Source organism: Peromyscus californicus, unplaced genomic scaffold (assembly GCF_007827085.1).
Source record: "Peromyscus californicus insignis strain IS unplaced genomic scaffold, ASM782708v3 Scaffold_23__1_contigs__length_62951481, whole genome shotgun sequence".
NCBI classification, from domain to species: domain Eukaryota; kingdom Metazoa; phylum Chordata; class Mammalia; order Rodentia; family Cricetidae; genus Peromyscus; species Peromyscus californicus.
Genome location: NW_026294534.1, coordinates 17,373,289 through 17,391,548, shown reverse-complemented (window position 1 = coordinate 17,391,548; position 18,260 = coordinate 17,373,289). Strand labels below are relative to the sequence as shown.

The 18,260-nt window shown below is 43.5% G+C and overlaps 1 protein-coding gene across 2 annotated transcripts in view; it reads left to right on the top strand.

Annotated features, from left to right (window-relative positions):
• Adam9 (ADAM metallopeptidase domain 9) overlaps positions 1 to 18,260 on the top strand; it is an 80,894-nt gene that overhangs the window by 15,547 nt on the left and 47,087 nt on the right. For both annotated transcript variants that reach the window (XM_052751856.1, XM_052751857.1), the window contains exons 4-11: positions 18 to 96; positions 8,914 to 8,990; positions 9,881 to 10,079; positions 11,139 to 11,204; positions 13,515 to 13,586; positions 14,331 to 14,500; positions 14,947 to 15,028; positions 15,845 to 15,978. In XM_052751856.1, the coding sequence (XP_052607816.1) occupies positions 18 to 96; positions 8,914 to 8,990; positions 9,881 to 10,079; positions 11,139 to 11,204; positions 13,515 to 13,586; positions 14,331 to 14,500; positions 14,947 to 15,028; positions 15,845 to 15,978 (879 nt within the window). The remainder of the gene's footprint in view (positions 1 to 17; positions 97 to 8,913; positions 8,991 to 9,880; positions 10,080 to 11,138; positions 11,205 to 13,514; positions 13,587 to 14,330; positions 14,501 to 14,946; positions 15,029 to 15,844; positions 15,979 to 18,260) is intronic.

Here is an 18,260-nt window from a genome sequence, read left to right as displayed (position 1 = left end):
TTTGATTCCTGTTTCAGAGACCTTTTACCTCACGACTTTGTAGTTTATACCTATGACGAGGAAGGCTCTCTGCTCTCCGACCATCCCAGCGTACAGGTACTTTATTTTCCTCTCCATACTCTATAAAGTGTGTTCTTGTCAGGTTCCAAGGACTACCCTGTTGCCAGCCCCACAGGACACCTTCCACATCCTTGTATGATGGCCCTGAAGGAAACTGATCCATACTGTGAAGCTCTCCTGCACTTGTTAGTTAAGATTTGTGTTTAAAGCCAGGAGGTGGTGGTGTACACTTTTAATCCCAGCACTGGGAAGCAGAGGCAGGAGAATCTCTGTGAGTTTGAGGCCTGCCTGGGCTACAGAGAGAGTTCCAGGACTGCCTGGACTGTTATACAGCCCTGTCTCAAAACCAAAAAAAAAAAAAGATTTGTGTTTAAAAGATGGGAAATACTGTCTCTAATGACAATCCTTATTAGTTGTGAAGGGGAAGAGGGATGTTTTGAAGACTGAAGGTTTTACTGTTTTGGTAAAATATTGATATCTGAAAGCACACCTTCCTTTTGTAATTCATGTACAGCAAGAAGCACATTTGTTTGTTGTTACATAGTCTGGTGTTCTAATTCTTCTGCTGACATTTCATTCCTGAAGAGGTGTGGTCCTTTCTGTGTCAGGCAATAGAACACTCTTGGGGACAGAGCTGGCCTGGAACTCTCTAAGTCATTGGCGGACACCGAGCCTGGCCTGGTGCCGTCTTTTCTTCTGGGAGCATAAACATTTCTAGTTTTGCTCAGGACGAGGAGTGTTTTACAGTCCCCTGGGCACTTAGGCATTGCACACTTTTTCTTTTGCAATAGCTTTCATGAGAAGTCTATTCCCCCTGACTCTGGTCCTGTTTCACTTGAACTTTGTGCTGCCCTGTTAGATAGAATTCTGTACGTCAGTAACGTACTTTCGTAGCATTCTTCAAGAGAACCAGAAGCAAATTCTTTAGTTTGTCCTATACAAAAACATAAGGTGTGGGAGACCTGCCCCCACCTTTTACCCCAGGGTACTGTAGCTAGAGTTTTCCTGCCTGGCCCAGGGTCAGGGCAAATCTCTCTCACCTGCCAGTCCCACAGTCACTCAGACCTGACCAAGTAAACACAGAGACTTATATTGCTTACAAACTGTATGGCCGTACCAGGCTTCTTACTAACTGTTCTTACAGCTTAAATTAATCCATTTCCATTAATCTATACCTTGCCACATGGCTCGTGGCTTACTGGCATCTTCACATGCTGTTTCTCATCATGGCGGCTGGCAGTGTCTCTCTCTCAGCCTTCCACTTCCCAGCTTTATTCTCCTCCTTGTCCTGCCCATACTTCCTGCCTGGCCACTGGCCAATCAGTGATTTATTTATTGACCAATCAGCAACACACTTGACATACAGACCATCCCACAGCAGGGTACTCTTGAGGCATGAGGGATAAGAGATTTAGATAGAAATATAGAGGGGAAAGAGAAAGACAGAAACACATGGCAGCTTCGGGAGGACTTGGATCATTATCCACCGGCCCAGAACTTTATTCAAAAGAGCTTTTTATAACAATGCCATGGGGCAAGGCAAAAGACACCCCCGCCCCCCCCCACCCGCCTTGCTTGATACAGCCAAGTATAGATCCTTCCAAACACCTGGTACCCAGGCCCATGGTCCATTCATCATCTTATGAAGCCCTGCTGATAAAGCAAGCTCAGATCTCACTAGGAAACCTCTGTGGGCTCCCACAGGTCCCTCTAAATATTTTAAAAAGCTCCCCATTAAGAGCTCACAGCAATCTCCATAGCTGTCACACTTCCCAGTAAAGGAGTAGAGGATGATAAAGATGAAATATCCTTTTTGGAATGGGTCTAAAGTGACTACAGCAGTCTTAGCTGTACCAAGTCCTTTTTTAAATCAATAAACTCTTGATGCAACTGCATGAAATAAATCAAACTCCTGATACATCTGCATCAAACTTAAATGCCCTTAGCTTTATAATTAACATTAAAAGGTTAACATAATTCTAACATAAATATTACTATACATAATTATAATTCTCTCAAACTTATATCCAAAAGCAAAAGCAAACTTTTTTTTTTTTTTTTTTTTGGTTTTTCAAGACAGGGTTTCTCTGTGTAGCTTTGGAGCCTGTCCTGGAACTTACTCTGTAGCCCAGGCTGGCCTCGAGATCCATCTGCCTCTTCCTCCCAAGTGCTGGGATTAAAGGCGTGCTCCACCACCACCCAGCCAAAAGCAAACTTTTTTTTTTTTTTTTTTGGTTTTTCGAGACAGGGTTTCTCTGTGTAGCTTTGCGCCTTTCCTGGTACTCGCTTTGGAGACCAGGCTGGCCTCGAACTCACAGAGATCCGCCTGCCTCTGCCTCCCGAGTGCTGGGATTAAAGGCGTGCGCCACCACCCGCCCGGCCCAAAAGCAAACTTTTAATAGAACCATTAACATTTTAAAAACTTTAGCAAGAATCTGAAAGCAATTTCTTAATAAAACTTTTTACACTTTAAAGCAATCTCTTAATATAACCATTTGCATTTCTTACTAACAAAACATAGGATAAGCTTCTGATGCATCTGCATCAAACTTAAATACTCCCTTAACTTCACCAAACCATGTTGCACCAATATCAATAGGTTAACATAATAACTCTAACATAAATATTACTATACATAATTACAATTCCTACACACCTACATCCAAAAACAACACTCTCAATATAACCATTAACACTTTAAAAACTTTAGCAAAAATCCAAAAGCAATTTCTTAATAGAACTATACAAAACATAGGGTACATGAACACGACTTAACATTAATCCACTCAAGTAACAAGAAAATACTGTTTTTAAATTAAATAGACTGAGGAATATTAACTCTCCCTTTTCTTTATAATTTTCTAAGCTGCATCTTGAGTTTGATTAGAAAAAAACCCAAACTTCTCTGTTTAAACAGCTCCATTTTTAACACAAAATAAGTTCCATAAACAGTTCCATTTTTAACACAAAACAGTTCGTGAATCACCACAGTTAATAAAGTCTTTATGTGTAGGTAAGGTCAAAATTGTCCCGTTGCAATGGAATCACTCCTGTCCATCTTATTTGTTAAGTCCAAAAAGTTCAGTGTTACAGTTCTATCACCAGTCTTAAAGTTCCAGAGAGCTTTCTGATATCAATCTTAAAGTTCTTCTGATCACTTGAAATCAGGGCCTGGCTCGTCAGCTGCCCATAAGTCTTTGTATAGCTGTCAGAGTTGTAAAGACTCTGAAGCAAACAGCTCCAAATATGAGGAGTCCCATAACCAAAACTTTTTTTCAGTTCAAGCAAGCCTCTCTGAAACTTTTGCGCTTCCCTATGGCTGCACTTTGCAGTCTGTAGCCTTCCCCTAAGGCCATTTTTGCTCCAGGACAAAAGCTATTAGCTGGCTGGGGCAGAGTCCTTTCAAAAGAGACTTTCTTACAGCCAGCAAACAGAAACTGCGTGGCTTTTGGCTCCTGGCTTTTACAGTCCCGATCTGTCTGTGCCTCCCATAACTGGGTATGCCCAGGACACCTGTGTTCTGAGGCCCTGAGGGTGGGCTTCCTTCTTTCTTTCCTTCCTTCCTTCCTTCCTTCCTTCCTTCCTTCCTTCCTTCCTTCCTTCCTATTTTTTTTTCTTTTCTTTTTTTGGTTTTTCCAGACAGAGATCTCACAGAGATTTGCCTGGCTCTGGGATTAAGTGCATGCGCCACCACCGCCCAGCTGGCCCCTGAGGGCTTTCAATCACCTCACTGCTCTCAGCACCCGGGGGGTCCGGGAGGAAACCCAGCCGCAGCTAGTCATGGTCGCTGTCCCTGCTCTGCCAAATGCCCCCCTCAGGATCCTTGGTGTTCCCAGAATACACTCAGACTCAGAGTGCCTGTGCCCTGGCCCTCCTGGTGTGCACCCCAAGGGCATCTTTCTGTGGGGGCTTTGTCTCTCACACAACAGCCACAGCACCCTGCACTCTCCAGCTCTCCAGCTGCCCACTCGGCTCTCCACCTTTCCCTTGGCGTCTCTGCCCTGCTCCAGCTGCCAGGGTCTGCGGCTCCAGGAGACAGACTTGCATGGGCAGCTGGGTCCGGAAGTCTTTGCTACACTCTAAACCTGCCATTTGCCTCTCTCTGGGCGCGGCGTCTCCACGCCTCACCACAGCTTTCTCTCAGCAGAAAGCTTGCAGAACCTCTCTGCTCGCACTGGCTCCCTGGCATGTGCCCCCTGAGCTGTGCTGATTCTCTGAGGGTCTCAGCTGCTGCTGCCTGCTGGCTCTGGCGTCTGCCATTGTTGGGAGCTTCTGGAGCTTCTGAAGCCGCGTGGACTGCCAGGTTTGCAGTGGCTGCTGGGTCCTGGATGCTGCCCTATGCGCCCCGGGTCCCGTCCATGCTCGGGGAAAACCTACTCTACCCTAAGTTTCTATTATCCCTATTAAACCTACACAATATCCATATACCTAATTCTATTCTACCCTAATATACCTACGCCTACATTTCTATGGCTTACTTATACTACCATTTTTAAACCCAATTTAGTAGATAGAGATTAAGAGAGAAAGAAAAAGAGAAACTTAGAGATATACACTGAAGACTCACTTGGGTATCTTTCAGCCACTTTACTTTCATTCCCAAGAATAAAATACTGTCACCTTTATTTTTCAATTCCTTATTAGCATGACTCCTTAGACCTGCGATGCCCCTCTCTCATTTCGCCAAGTCCCTGTTCCCTGTTCAGGCACCATTTGTGGGGGAACTGCCCCCACCCTTTACCCCAGGGTACTCTTGAGGCATGAGGGATAAGAGATTTAGATAGAAATATAGAGGGGAGAAAGAAAGACAGAAACACAGGACAGCTTCAGGAGGACCTGGATCAATATCCACCAGCCCAGAACTTTATTCAAAAGGGCTTTTTATAACAATGCCAAGGGGAGGGGCAAAAGACCTCCCCCTTGCTAGATACAGCCGTGTGTAGACCCTTCCAAACTTCTGGTACCCAGGCTCGTGGTCCAGTCATCCTCTTATACAGCCCTGCTGGTAAAGCAAGCTCAGGTCTCACTAGGAAACCTCTGTGGACCCCCACCATTTGCCCTGTCTAGTTCTAGGTCACTGTCTGATTGTTTTATCTTAGTGACTTTGCATTGTTTGATAGGAAGCCAGTAGACTAGATTAAATTTACATCGTAGTATATATTCCAGATAAAAGATAATCCATCCGTCTTCTCATCCATCCAGAGATTGCTATGGTAAGAAGCCAAAGACCACAGTTGATGCTGCTTGAGTTCTTAGTGTTTTTTTTTGTAGACATGTTTCATACACACACTGTGTAAGCTTGAATTCTGGCTCCGTGTTTATTGTCTGGTGAGGGTGGTACTTTCGTGTCTTCACTTTAACGTGGGGATAGTAGCTACGATGTCATGGAGTTACTGGGGACTTTAGTGAGTTCATACTTGAGGGGTGTTTACAAGAGATAGTCTGGCAGTTTATAAGTAAATATAACTATTATTTATTATTGAAAGACTGTCTACTTAAAATTTCAAAAATAGATTTCAATTGTATAGAAACTTCAATAATTTAAGTTTTATAGAATGGTAGTTTTTTTGCTAGATGTTTGAAAATATCAGGTATCAACATGGGGGATTTCAATTATTTCTAGGTTGTTTAATATTGTTCAGGTAAATGAAGGTGTGCCAATAGGTTTGAAATACATGGTCAAACTTAGATACTCTTCATTTCTTTGCATGGGCTAGATTGTCCCTTTTAATGACATTGTATTGTCTATAATGCACAATTAATATACATGTAAATTTATAAACTTCAAATATATTCCTTTGGGATTGTACTTCTTAAGATTGAATTTAATTTATAAAGCTGTTTTTGGCTCTGACAAGGCCATTTTTAATAAGAAACATAAGTACACAAGTTGTTTTGTGATTTATGATGTCTGAGGTCTTTGGGATTATCATGGGACTTAGTAGAATTGCTCACAGTGCGCCTCCTCGGGCACCGATGTGCCTCCTTCTCTCTGGTAATCAATTGCCAAGGCTCTCTGGGCCCTGGCTGGTGGGCTGTTTTGTGGTGGTTCTACTTCTTTCTGCTTTTCTGAGCCAGAGTTTCCCTGATGCACACCAGGCTTTTTTTTTTTTTTTTTTTTTTTTTTTTTAACCTATGGTGCATACCAGGCATTTCTTCACTGCAGCCTTGCAGTGTGATTATCAGTTTTGTAAGCTTATAAAATACAATTTGGTGTGTTTTTGAGAACTATACTGGTGAAGGGAAAATTTCTCTCCATTCTTTGAAAGTTTGCTGGAAGGAACTGATGGAGATTAAATTGGAGAAAACAAATACAGATTTATTAACCCATAAACGGGAAGGGCTGCAGTGTGTAAGAAAGCATTGTGGTTAGAGCTAGCCTAGCATGCTCTAGAAACTTGCATACCCTGTTTGCTCTAGGAGTGGGGGAGTTGGGGAACATCATGGGAGCAGCAAGTAATGTTTAGGAGAAGTGTACAGGCTTGGAGAACATGCAGTGACCTGGGACAAAGTCCTTTTGGCCTCAGAACAGATGGCGGTTTGTTAATGTTCCTCTGTGGGACTGAATAGAGAGCAAGGGTATGTGACAGAAATGTGCCTGAGTGTGTTGACAGACTGCAGACTTTCATCCCACTAATGAAGTTTTAGGAAAATTGAAGGTTTTAGGTCACATAGATAAGGTACCTGCAGCAGGACTAAATTGAGTGCTGTGGAAATACCTCACAAAGGCAAGTTAGTTAACAAATGTCATCAGGCAGGTGGATTCAGGGTCACCTGCTGGTGCTGGCCAGTCTTATTGTTTCCCAGTGTGTCTTATTAGTGACACATCCTGCCCAGGTCCTGCTGTTTAATGGTTAACAGGGTCAGTGATTGGTTAAGGAGTTGGCTTCTGGGTTTCTCCTTGGGAAAGTTACTGAAAAAAAGTTACTATTTTTCTTTTAAAATTTGGAGTTGTATAAATCCCTCCACCTTCAAGGTTTTGTTCACCAGTTCTGGTATTCATCATTTGCTTCAAATCAGTTGTTACTGATGGTTGCCCTGTGGCAATGTTCTCTTATTGTATCTGTGTGGATTCTGGGTTCTTTCTTTTCTTTTCTTTTTTTTTTTTTTGTTTTTCGAGACAGGGTTTCTCTGTGTAGTTTTGGTGCCTGTCCTGGATCTCACTCTGTAGACCAGGCTGGCCTCGAACTCACAGAGATATGCTTGGCTCTGCCTCCCGAGTGCTGGGATTAAAGGCATGCGCCACAACCATCGGGCCCGGGTTCTTTCTTACACATGAGGGCTGCTGACACCCTTCCTCATGGTGATGTTCTTATTGTATCTGTGTGGATTCCGGTTTCTTTCTTACACATGAGGGCTGCTGACTCCCTTCCATACAAGTAAGAACACTTGTAGAGCTTCTGTCCTTTATCTAGTTTTCTACTTGGTATTTAAGACAGTGGTTCTCGCCCTTCCTAATGCTGTGACCCTTTAACACAGTTTCTCATGTCGTGGTGACCCCAATCATAAAATTATTTCATTGCTACTTCATAACTGTAATTTTGCTACTGTTATGAATTGTAAAGATCAGATTGCAGAATATCTGATGCGGGACTCCTGTGAAAAGGTTGTTCAACCCCAAAGGGGTCAAGACACCCAGGTTGAGAACCCCAGATTTAAAGCTCTTTATGTAACTTATAGATATTTCCTTCTGTTTTTTTTCTTTTTGAGGGTTTATGTGAACCTTTTCATGTAGAAGCTTAAATTATTTTTTAATGTAGTAAAGGTTTTTAGCCTTTCCCTTCAATGCACCTAGACAATCTTCTTCTTATTACTTTTGAGACAGCGTCTAACTATGTAGCCCAGGTTGGCCTGGAACTCCTGCTCCTCCTGCCTCAGTCTCAGGAGTACAATGATTTGCCACCATGCCAGGTGCGTCTGGGTTTTGAGTGACAGGCAGAAAGGTTTTCTCTTCATCTATTCACCTAGGTTAAAGAGGGATTTATTCACTTTTTTTTGAATATGCTAGATGCCTTCTGTTTTTATATTTTGATTTTTGGTCTGTCTGGGGTTTGTTCTCATATGATACGAATTTTACTCTTTTCCATGCGTCTGTTGAGCGGATAGCAGCGTTCATTTTTAAAAGTGCGCCTTTGCCTGGTGTACTAAAATGCACTTGTAGGTAAAGCCTTACATGTCCGTTTGTTGAGAGACTTGCTTGTTGGCCTGGATGTCCGTGGCTGGTGCCATCCTGTTTACTAGCTGGGCCTGATGTACATCTTCATGTCTGGTAGGGTAGGGGTCCCTAGCTGTGGCTTTTTTAATATGGTGCTTTGGGGCTGTCTGACAGGTGACAAAATCTTACGGTTCATACAAGTTTGCTGTCGCCAAGTAATACTGACTTTTACATTTTTGGCTAGCTGTTTTTTTTGTCCCAAATTGAGGGTAAAGGCACTTAAGCTAAATATATGTTACTACAGACAATGTGCCTTTGGGGGATAGAGAAACTCCCCGGATGTTGACGGCCATCCCCTATGCAGAATGGTCTCGTTCCCATGAGGCCTCCTCAGCCCTCAAACAGGTCCTTACACATCAGTTCTCTGTAACTTAAAATGTTAAATGCAGCATATCCCCAACTGCTGTTTCTGGACTGAAAGGTCACGGGGGCAGGACTGTTTGTAACTGGTGTCCTTTGGGAGCCTGCCTGAACGTTTGTGTAGTGTTGGGTGACAGCAGATGGTCTTCAGATAGTCTGAAGAATGCCGTGTGCTATTTTTTAGGTTATCAACCTCAGGAATTTGGTTAGCTTTGCAGTATCTTGACAGTTTTGAGCAGCACAGCAGTATTTGAAGCGTATGTGTATTTTTCATTTAGAATCATTGTCATTATCGGGGCTACGTGGAGGGCGTGCACAATTCAGCGGTTGCTGTGAGCGCCTGCTCCGGACTCAGGTGAGGCGTCTCCTGGTTTCTCTCCCTGCTTTCTGCCCTTGCCTCTCCTGGCTGTTCCAGGTTGAGTCCTTTTGGTGTTTAATGAGGTTGGATTTTACTCCGAGGTTACTGAAGACCTTTCCAGCCATGCTTCAGATAGTCTTGGAATATTGTTTAGAAAAACCTCTTTACTGATCAATTGTAATGTCCAGTGGGAGAATTTCATTTTTTGAGACTACAAAAAATTTGCTATTTGAAACAAAATGCATTTTAAATTCCTGTAGCACTTGGTAAAATTTTATCCTGCGTTATTTCGTGCAGGTGTCTCAGTTGCAGAAAAAGGGCTTATCGTATTTAGATAAGCAAATTATTATTATATTCAGAGAAGTAAACAAGGTCTAGAGAAATCTTGTCACGGCCAGTTAAAGTAACGCTGCTGTTACAGGCATTGGAGGCCTGAGGATGTGGAATTATCCCGATTGACGGAACTAACAGATACTGCTTTCCATTCTCAAATCAGTTATACATGATGGCTGCCATTGTCTTCTTTTGAGAAACAACACTTACTAAATGGTTCCTGTGTGACAGGAAGTAGTCTAAATATTTTGTGCGTAGTAAATAACTTAATGAGAACAGTTCTGTGTAGATTCTATGCTAAGACTCGTAGAAAACATATTCCGGGTCAAACTCTGGTGGGGTGCCACCTTCCTCCACAGTCATCCTGCAGACCTCATGTTGGAGCTGAGTAAGTGGAGGACCAAAGTTGACATCTGTCTGCTGGACTCGAAAGCCTGTTCCTCCCTGTGCCGTAGCTTCCTTCTGTGTCTTGGGAACTAGGGCCTAAGTCAGCGTCTGATCCTTCCTGTGTGTTTCTATTTCCTTGACAATGGTTGGTGTCACGCCACATGTAGAGGGTTGCTGCATTTTGAGAATGCCAGTTTTGGAATTGAACCCCTGCACAACAGCTCACGCTTTGAGCACATATTTTACCCAATGGAAGATGTCCGCCAAGAGCCTCTGAGATGCGGAGTTTCTAACAGGGACGCAGAGAAGGAAGCCATGAAGGACGACGAGGAGGAGCAGCATCCAAGCATGACTCAGCTGCTGCGGGTAAGGAGCAGGAGCACTCTTCGGGCCTCAGACTGTTCTGAAGAGATCGTTCCTTCTCACACTAAAACGGTGATTGTTGTCTTTTCCCAGCTCCGTGACCAGAACCAGGGTATGGAAAGATGAGCAGTATGTAGTTCTGGCGACTGAGAGGAGAGCAGTCTCCATTTTAAACGAGGGCTTAAATCTTGCGCAGTGATCCTCTTAGACATTGCTGTGTAGTCATTACACTCTGGTTAGAGAGCCGTGGAGGTTTTGCTTGGACACCTCAAGCTCTAGGTGGGGAGAGGAAGAAAAGGGAAGAGAGGAGAGAGCAGTAGGAGAGACTGAAGATAATTATTACCTCAGATACTGTCCAAGGACACTCAGGAACCGCTTTGGAGGCTTCCTGAGGATGCCCTGGATTGCTCAAGATGTGTGGTTCCGGGGCCAGCTTACCTCAGCTACAGGGTGCTCCTTCTCCACGAGTGACATGGTGCCACATGCTGACTGAGGGATGCAGCTTTGTTTTGTGAGATTAAGAGGCCTTTATCACAGAGCTGCCTGAAGGCATGTTTTAAAAAACCATCACCTGAGCGTGACTTTGCTATCATCACCTTTTCTGCCCCCGCGCTCATTAACCATTGGAGAGCTGTCAATGTCTTTGTTTATTCTGTTTGGGCATGAATGTCTATAAAGGACATAACGAAGCTGGATTTTTATATGGTGACCCTACTCCATCTTGTTCTCTCAGATTTCAGTAGGTGTTTTTCTTTCTGTCTTACCATGGTAATCAGGTTTCCCTCTAAAAGGTGCATGTATATGCGCTTCAATTAAAAAAAAAATCAGTTATTCTACTCTTTAGGACATAGATGACCCATTTTATCTTTAGAGCTTTTCTCTTGTCGGTACAAATAGCAGTTAACATTTGTTTTATTGACATGGGTATGCTACGTAAAACAGTTGATACTGTTTTTAGCAGATGTGAAGTCACGTGACTAGATCTTAGGTCTGGCCGTTGCTCATATGGAATGTGTCTAGCCTCATAACAAACCTGCTCTTATGATGCTTGTGTTTCAACAGAGAAGAAGAGCTGTTCTTCCGCAGACCCGCTATGTGGAGCTGTTCATTGTGGTAGACAAGGAAAGGGTAGGAATTGCTGACTTGTTTTCCCTTTTCGTAAAAAAGCAGTTGAGAATCGAGTAACTCCTAAAGGAAATATAAAGCACGATAAATAGGTGGCTTAAGTGAAAATCTCAAAACTAAAATAGTGCATCCATCCATCTCTATCTATCCTTCTGTCTGTCTGTCTATCATCCATCCATCTATCTATCTATCTATCTATCTATCTATCTATCTATCTATCTATCTATCTATCATCTGTCTGTCTGTCTATTTTGAGTCAGGGGCACGACAAGTCTTGAGCTCCTAATCTTCCTGCCTGAATCTCCCAAGTGCTGGAATTATGGGCGTGTACTCATGCCCACTTAGCTTGGCTTTATCCGCAAACCTAACTGGGACAGTGTAACCCTGCTCTTTGTAGTGATTGTCTTACGCTGTATCTGTCACCCTTTTCGGATTACTTGACAGGCTGTGGCTATAAGCCAGGACAGTTGGGTGCTGCCTTGTGAGGCCGACTTACTTTATGCTGTTTCAGAGAATGTCTCCCTCCCTCGAAGAGACCAGGCCTGGGTCCTGGCATGCTGTAGAAGCACTTACTATTTTCAGGGTACAGGGTAACAGCAGGATGCTTTCCGTATATGTCCTGAAAGGCCGAATCACTTGTTTTACCTGTGAGAAGTACTTTGTCCTTTTTAGCTACTACAAGATCGTCAGATTCTGACGTGGACCCTAAATCATTTAAAATATTGATGATTGGAAATGTTCCGGGTGACTTTGATGTTTTTAGTTTGTATGAAAAACTATTTATAGATATGATTGGATGGACAGGTCTTTTCTTGCAAGTCACAGAGAACATTTTGAAGATGTTTTTCCTGGCTTTAGAGACCCCTTCTTGTGTGTAAGGGGTCGGTAAACGCCCTGGTTGGTCAGGCTGCATGTGTACTTGGGGTGCTTAGGATCCCTTGGCAGTGTAAGGACAAGCAAAGGGGAGCCAGTGTGGACCCAGCCCCAGCAGTGGCTGAAGAACTAGAGACTGAAAGCGTTTTTCTCTATCATTCTCTCCAGATAGACGGGTTCTGCTCATATAGAAAATGGTTCAGCCGGGCGGTGGTGGCGCACGCCTTTAATCCCAGCACTCGGGAGACAGAGCCAGGCGGATCTCTGTGAGTTCGAGGCCAGCCTGGTCTCCAAAGCGAGTTCCAGGAAAGGCGCAAAGCTACACAGAGAAACCCTGTCTCGAAAAACCAAAAAAAAAAAAAAAAAAAAAAAGAAAATGGTTCAGAGTAAAAGTGGTTCCCTTTCCATCAAGCTCTGTTAGATGCAGGATCTGGCTGGACAGATCCACCACAGATTCTGTTGTTAAGACCTTTGTCATGGAGCGAAGTCATATACTCTGTAAGCTTTTCTTTTTGTTAGCAAGTAGGCTGTTTAAAATAAGATTAAAATAGACAGGCAAATTTAGCCAGATATAAACAAGGGCACATAAAATACTTGGTTTAACATGGTAAAATTTCTATGTATCTCTTTTTTTTCTAACCACATAACATTTTTGAACTCGTAATCCTGGACTAATCTCTCATTATTACCTTAGTTTAGGGTCTAGAAATAGTTTATTGTTATATCGCTAGCCTAAGAGATAAAAGATTAGGAAATCTATTAATTTTTCATTCTATTATCTAAGCTTTTTAAGATTATCTTGAGAATACTTTGCCATTAAAACAGCAAAAGTAACATTAAGAAGAAAATTCTAGAGTTACACACATTTGAAGAAAACTAAGACTTCAATGCATCTCATTATTATTGTGCCTTATTATTCTTTTCTTCTTATTTATCACTAAAATGTGTCCTTTAGTGTATTAATTACTTTTTGTTGCTATGATAAAGCACCCTGACCAAGGCAACTAGAGAAGAAGTTTATTTTGGTTTCTGGTTCCTGAGGATTAGCTCCGTAATGGGGGGGACACATGGCAGCAGGTGGCAGACATGGCTGGAGCTAAGGGCTGAGAACTCACAACTCAGACAGGAGCTCAAAGCAGAGAGGGCAGACTGGAAGTGGGGAAGATTTTACTTACAAAGCCCGCCCCCCCAGTGACATACTTCCTCCAGCTAGTTCCCACCCACTAACCTCCCCAAACAGCGCTGTTACTGGGAGCCGAGTGTTCATTTCTCATTCCAACACCACAATGAGATGGATTCATTTGAAATGGTGGCAAGTGTCTAGATGCTTCCATTTTTGGTTCCGAGGAAATCCTTGGCATTTTCTCTTAGGTGTAGGGGATGGCAGATATCTTTACTGTTTGGCTGCTCTGTGAGCATGGTTTTCCTCCATTTTTTCAGTATGACATGATGGGAAAAAACCAGACTGCTGTGCGAGAAGAGATGATTCGCCTAGCAAACTATCTGGACAGCGTAAGTTGTATTTCTCTTCTGTTCTGTCCTGGCACAGTCTCAGAGCAGAACTGAAAATGGTTCATTTATGAGCTCTAACCTCTGGATGTATAAATGTTGGTTCTGTAACTTTTAAAAGGAAAATAGAAATGTAGAAAGACTCAGAAGAGCAAGGGGTTTCATATCAGCATCCGCCTCATCTTCAAAACAGATCCCGGGAAGGTGCTCTGATATTTATGAAAGCACCTTTGCTTTTCTTAATCGAAAGAATAGTATTTTTTAATAATGCTGCTGTGACACTTTGGGACAGGGAAAAAAGCTTTTATCACATGGTCTTTAGCAACATTCACGATCCAGACCACGTAGTAAGGAAAGTTTTGTAATAAAATTTACTCAAAACTTTTAACTTCCTGTGTTTGTCAGATTTTACAGTGGGAATAACAAGGAGTTTGAATCTTAGTTCTCTGTCCTTGATGGGTAAAGGATAGATTTCATTTTGGGGCAGAGAATCCTGTTTTTATCTTTATTGGTTACAGTCCTTCATAAATGTTTTAAAGTACTTTTCTTCGCTGGGTGTGGTTGCACACAACTGTAACCCCAGGACTCGGGTGACTGAAGCAGAAGGGTCAGGAGTTCAAGGTCATCCTCAGCAACAGAGAAACTTCAAGGCCAGCTTGGACATGGGACCCTGTCCGTCCCAGCCGCCCCCATTTCTTCTCACCTTCTTCGTGTAGTTTACGTGTCTTATTTCTGCTTCCTCCCCAGATGTATAGCATGTTAAACATTCGCATTGTTCTAGTTGGACTGGAAATCTGGACCGATAAGAACCCAATCAGTATAATTGGAGGCGCTGGCGATGTGCTGGGCAACTTCGTGCAGTGGCGGGAGAAGTTCCTTATAACGCGGCGCAGACATGACAGCGCGCAGCTGGTTTTGTAAGTGGCTCTAAAAACCGCTCTGAATGAAGTGATCGGAAAAAATGACTTCTGCTGGTTTTGTTGCCGGAGTATCAGATTCTCTTGCCGTTCCTTTGTGTTCGGCTCATCCTTGTCTCTGTCCCATACCCTTTCTTGTTTCTTCACCTTGTTACGGCGTATTTCACAGTCACTGTTATCTTCTGTGAAAGAGTATATGGAAAGAAAGAACTTTGATGTCTTGCTGAAAGAATTTTCACATGATCAGGATAGAGCTTAAAGATCATCTCAGTTTGGGTTCTGATTATTCTAACTCATACTTGCTGAGTTTTTTTCTTTTTTTCCTCCTAGTGTTTTTGTAATTGTCTTTGTTTGGCTAGGTATAAAATAAAATAAATAAAATAAAAACAGGACTAATCTTTCTTTTTCCTCCCAAGTCCATTTTATAACTTTACCTTTTCATTTAGGAAGAAAGGCTTTGGTGGGACTGCGGGAATGGCGTTTGTAGGAACAGTGTGTTCCAGGAGCCACGCAGGTGGGATTAATGTGGTACGTTGTTCTTTAAGTGTGATTTTGGATGTAGGCGTTAGGGACAGTTTCCAGCGCTTGCTGACTCTCTGCTTCTCCCCCAGATCCTTACAACAGTGGTTTGGACATTATGAAGGACATGGTAGGAGTAGCATGTGTGCTCTTTCCCTAGAGACTAGGCCAAGTTTTTAATAGCTATCATGTGTTATTATCTATTCTAGTTTGCTTTTATGTTGCTGTGATAAACACCATGGCCAAAAGCAACTTTGAGGAGGAAAGGGTTTATCTGACTTATACTTCAGGTCATAGTCCATCACTTAGGGAACGCAGGCCAAGGGAGCTGGAAGCAGAGACTGCACCAGAATGATGCGTACTGGCTCGCTCTCTGGCTCATGCTCAGAGAATGTTCTTATACAGCCCAGGACCTCCTGCCCAGGGGATGGGACTGCCCACTGTGGGTGGGCCCTCCTAGATCCATTGACAAACAAGGAAATGTCTCATAGACATGTCCGATCCAGGCAGTTCTTCAGTTGAAAAGTCCCTCTTCCCAGGTGTGTCAAAATGATAACAGAATTCACCAGGATGTTATCTTTTTATGAATGAGGAAACAGGCTCCATTTCATAGAAATCAGCCTGTTTTCTCAGGGAATGAGCCACCCATGCTTGATGATCAGCACGTGAGTCACTCCAGTTCTTATCAGAGTGAGTGCATAAAGGCTGGTATGGACGCCTGGGTTGACATCAAGTCAGCACTATAGGAAATACATTGCCTTTCGACAAAAACAATAATCTGACAAAGAAAACACTTCCTGATTGCACCTTCCTATGTTTGCACAGTTCGGGCAAATCACTGTGGAGACATTCGCATCCATTGTTGCTCATGAGTTGGGTCATAACCTTGGAATGAATCACGACGATGGGAGAGAGTGTTTCTGTGGAGCAAAGAGCTGTATCATGAATTCAGGGGCATCGTGAGTAACTGAGCTTTTCTTTCTTAGTATGATTGTGTAGATCAGGGTTTTCCCCCTAATTTTTATTGTCTGTGTCTGTGTGTCTGTGTAAGAATATATTACATGTGTGCAGGTACCTCAGGAGGCCAGAAGAGGGCATCAGATCCCCTGGAGCTGAGTTAGAGGTGGTTGTGAGCTGTGTGATGTGGTTGTCCATGAAGCTGTGAGGACAGGGATTCAGGGAACTGAGCAGTGAGTGAGATGCTGAGATGAGAGATTCAAGGGGAAGGACATTCAGAGGCGAGGAAGAAGTGCCAGGATTCAGAGGCTGTGGAGTGGACCCACACTCTAGTCACTCACGTGTCATATGCTTGTTGAGAGTTGATGTGCCAGGCTTTTTGTCAGGTTTTTGAAATGCCTTGGGAAGTTGTATAAAGGCAAACTTTCTGTGTAAAAAGCTAGTTAACAACATAGGGTTTTTGAAAGTGCTGTGTGACTTCTTGGGGGATGTGATCAAACATGTTTCTTTCAGGTAGGGCACCAAAGACAGACCAAAGAAATGGTTTCTCTGAGCCTAGATTACTGACCCAATGAGTTTTTTGGGATTACTTACTGAAGCATGGGTGACTCACAGGCAGGTATATTACCAAAATGTCCGCCCCAGCATGGCGACAGCTCACGAAAGCTGCACCCCTGAAATGCTCTGCACACCTTGCAAGTGCTCAGCTGTGGGGTCGTCTCTCCTCACCACTGTTACTGCTCATACAGACTTGGAGGCGGGGAGCTTGTGACTCTGGGAACTTTGCTGAGCATCCTCAGCCTTCTAAGTTTCATTTATTTCTTTAGTGTTAGGAGGATCCCTTATCCCTCCAGGAGGGACTATTTCATTTAGAGGAAATGGCTTTGCACCAGAAGGCAGTTAGTATCACCATAATAAGTCAGGAGAGAGTGGAGGCTTGGGAGGGCTCAGGGTTGTATGGTGGTGAAGCAGAGGAGCCCCCTACTCTCATCACGTTTGGTAAAAGTAAATTAACAGCAAAACCCTTAAGTGAGCTTGTTGTGGGATAAACCTTTTGTACACTGTGAAGATGTGTCTCTGCCTAAGACGCCCTCTGATTGGTTTAATAAAGAGCTGAGTGGCCAATAGCTAGGCAGGAGAGATTAGGCAGGACTTCCGGGGAGAGAGGAATTCAGGAAGAATCTGAGGTTCTTGGAATTAAGCCAGCCAGATACAGAGGGAGTCGGACTTACAGAATGGAGGAATGGTAAAGAGGCACGTGGCAGAATGTAGATGAATAGAAAAGGGTTAACTTAAGTTAGAAGAGCTAGCTGGGAATAAGCCTAAGCTAAGGCCAAGCTGTCATAACTAATAATAAGTCTGTCGTTATTTGGGGGCTGGCGATTCAAAGAAAGTCCAACAAGAGAGACTTGCTACACGAGCTGGTAAATACACGTAATTCTTTTGCTAGAGACTGAGAGTATAACTGAACTATCCTGACGATAATGGTATTATGAATATTGTCATTAAAACTGACTGAATATTGAATATTAAACATGAATAAAAGTATAATCTCAAATATAAGATGTCTAAATTCTGCCCCAGAGAAGACCCCCAAATAACTGGAATGTTGGCGTCTTAGGGATGCAGTTGATGAGCAGGGAGCCTTCGCTGTAGAACAGGCTGATCTTGGAGCGGTAAGGTCACTGTTGAAGAACAAGCTGTATGAGGTGACCTCATGGAGAGGGACCCAGGAGTGGCAGTCAGCTTTGGCCTCACACTGACTTCTCTTTGCCACTCTTCTTGGCCACAAGCAATTGAAGGTAGTTGGTATAGGTCAGCTCTAGGCATGCCCAGTAGAGAAGGCTGTGGTTAGATCTGGGAGAGGGAAACCGAATACCCAGCCCAGTGGACACCCATTTCAGTACTGTTACAAGTTCAGCATCCCCAATCTGGGAGTCGAGAACGAGCTGAATGTCACACCCTCTTAAAGTGCTGAGGATCAAACCCAGGACCCAGCACCCGCTAGGCAGAGGTTCTGTTACCGCTGCACTCCCAGCCCCTGTCTCCTCGGCACAGAGTCACTTGACTTGTGTAGCTCAGGCTGGTCTTAGACTGGCCGTTCCCCTGCTCCTGCCTCCCTTGTGCCGGGGCTGTAAACATGTGCTCTAGGCACGACCAAAACTTTCTGCTTTTTAAGCACCTACTCCCAATGCAGTCCCCTCCCGGCTTCATGTCATCTTCTCATTAAAAAAAAAAAAAAAAAAAAAAAAAGACATGGAATCCAATTAGTGTTGCCTGTTTG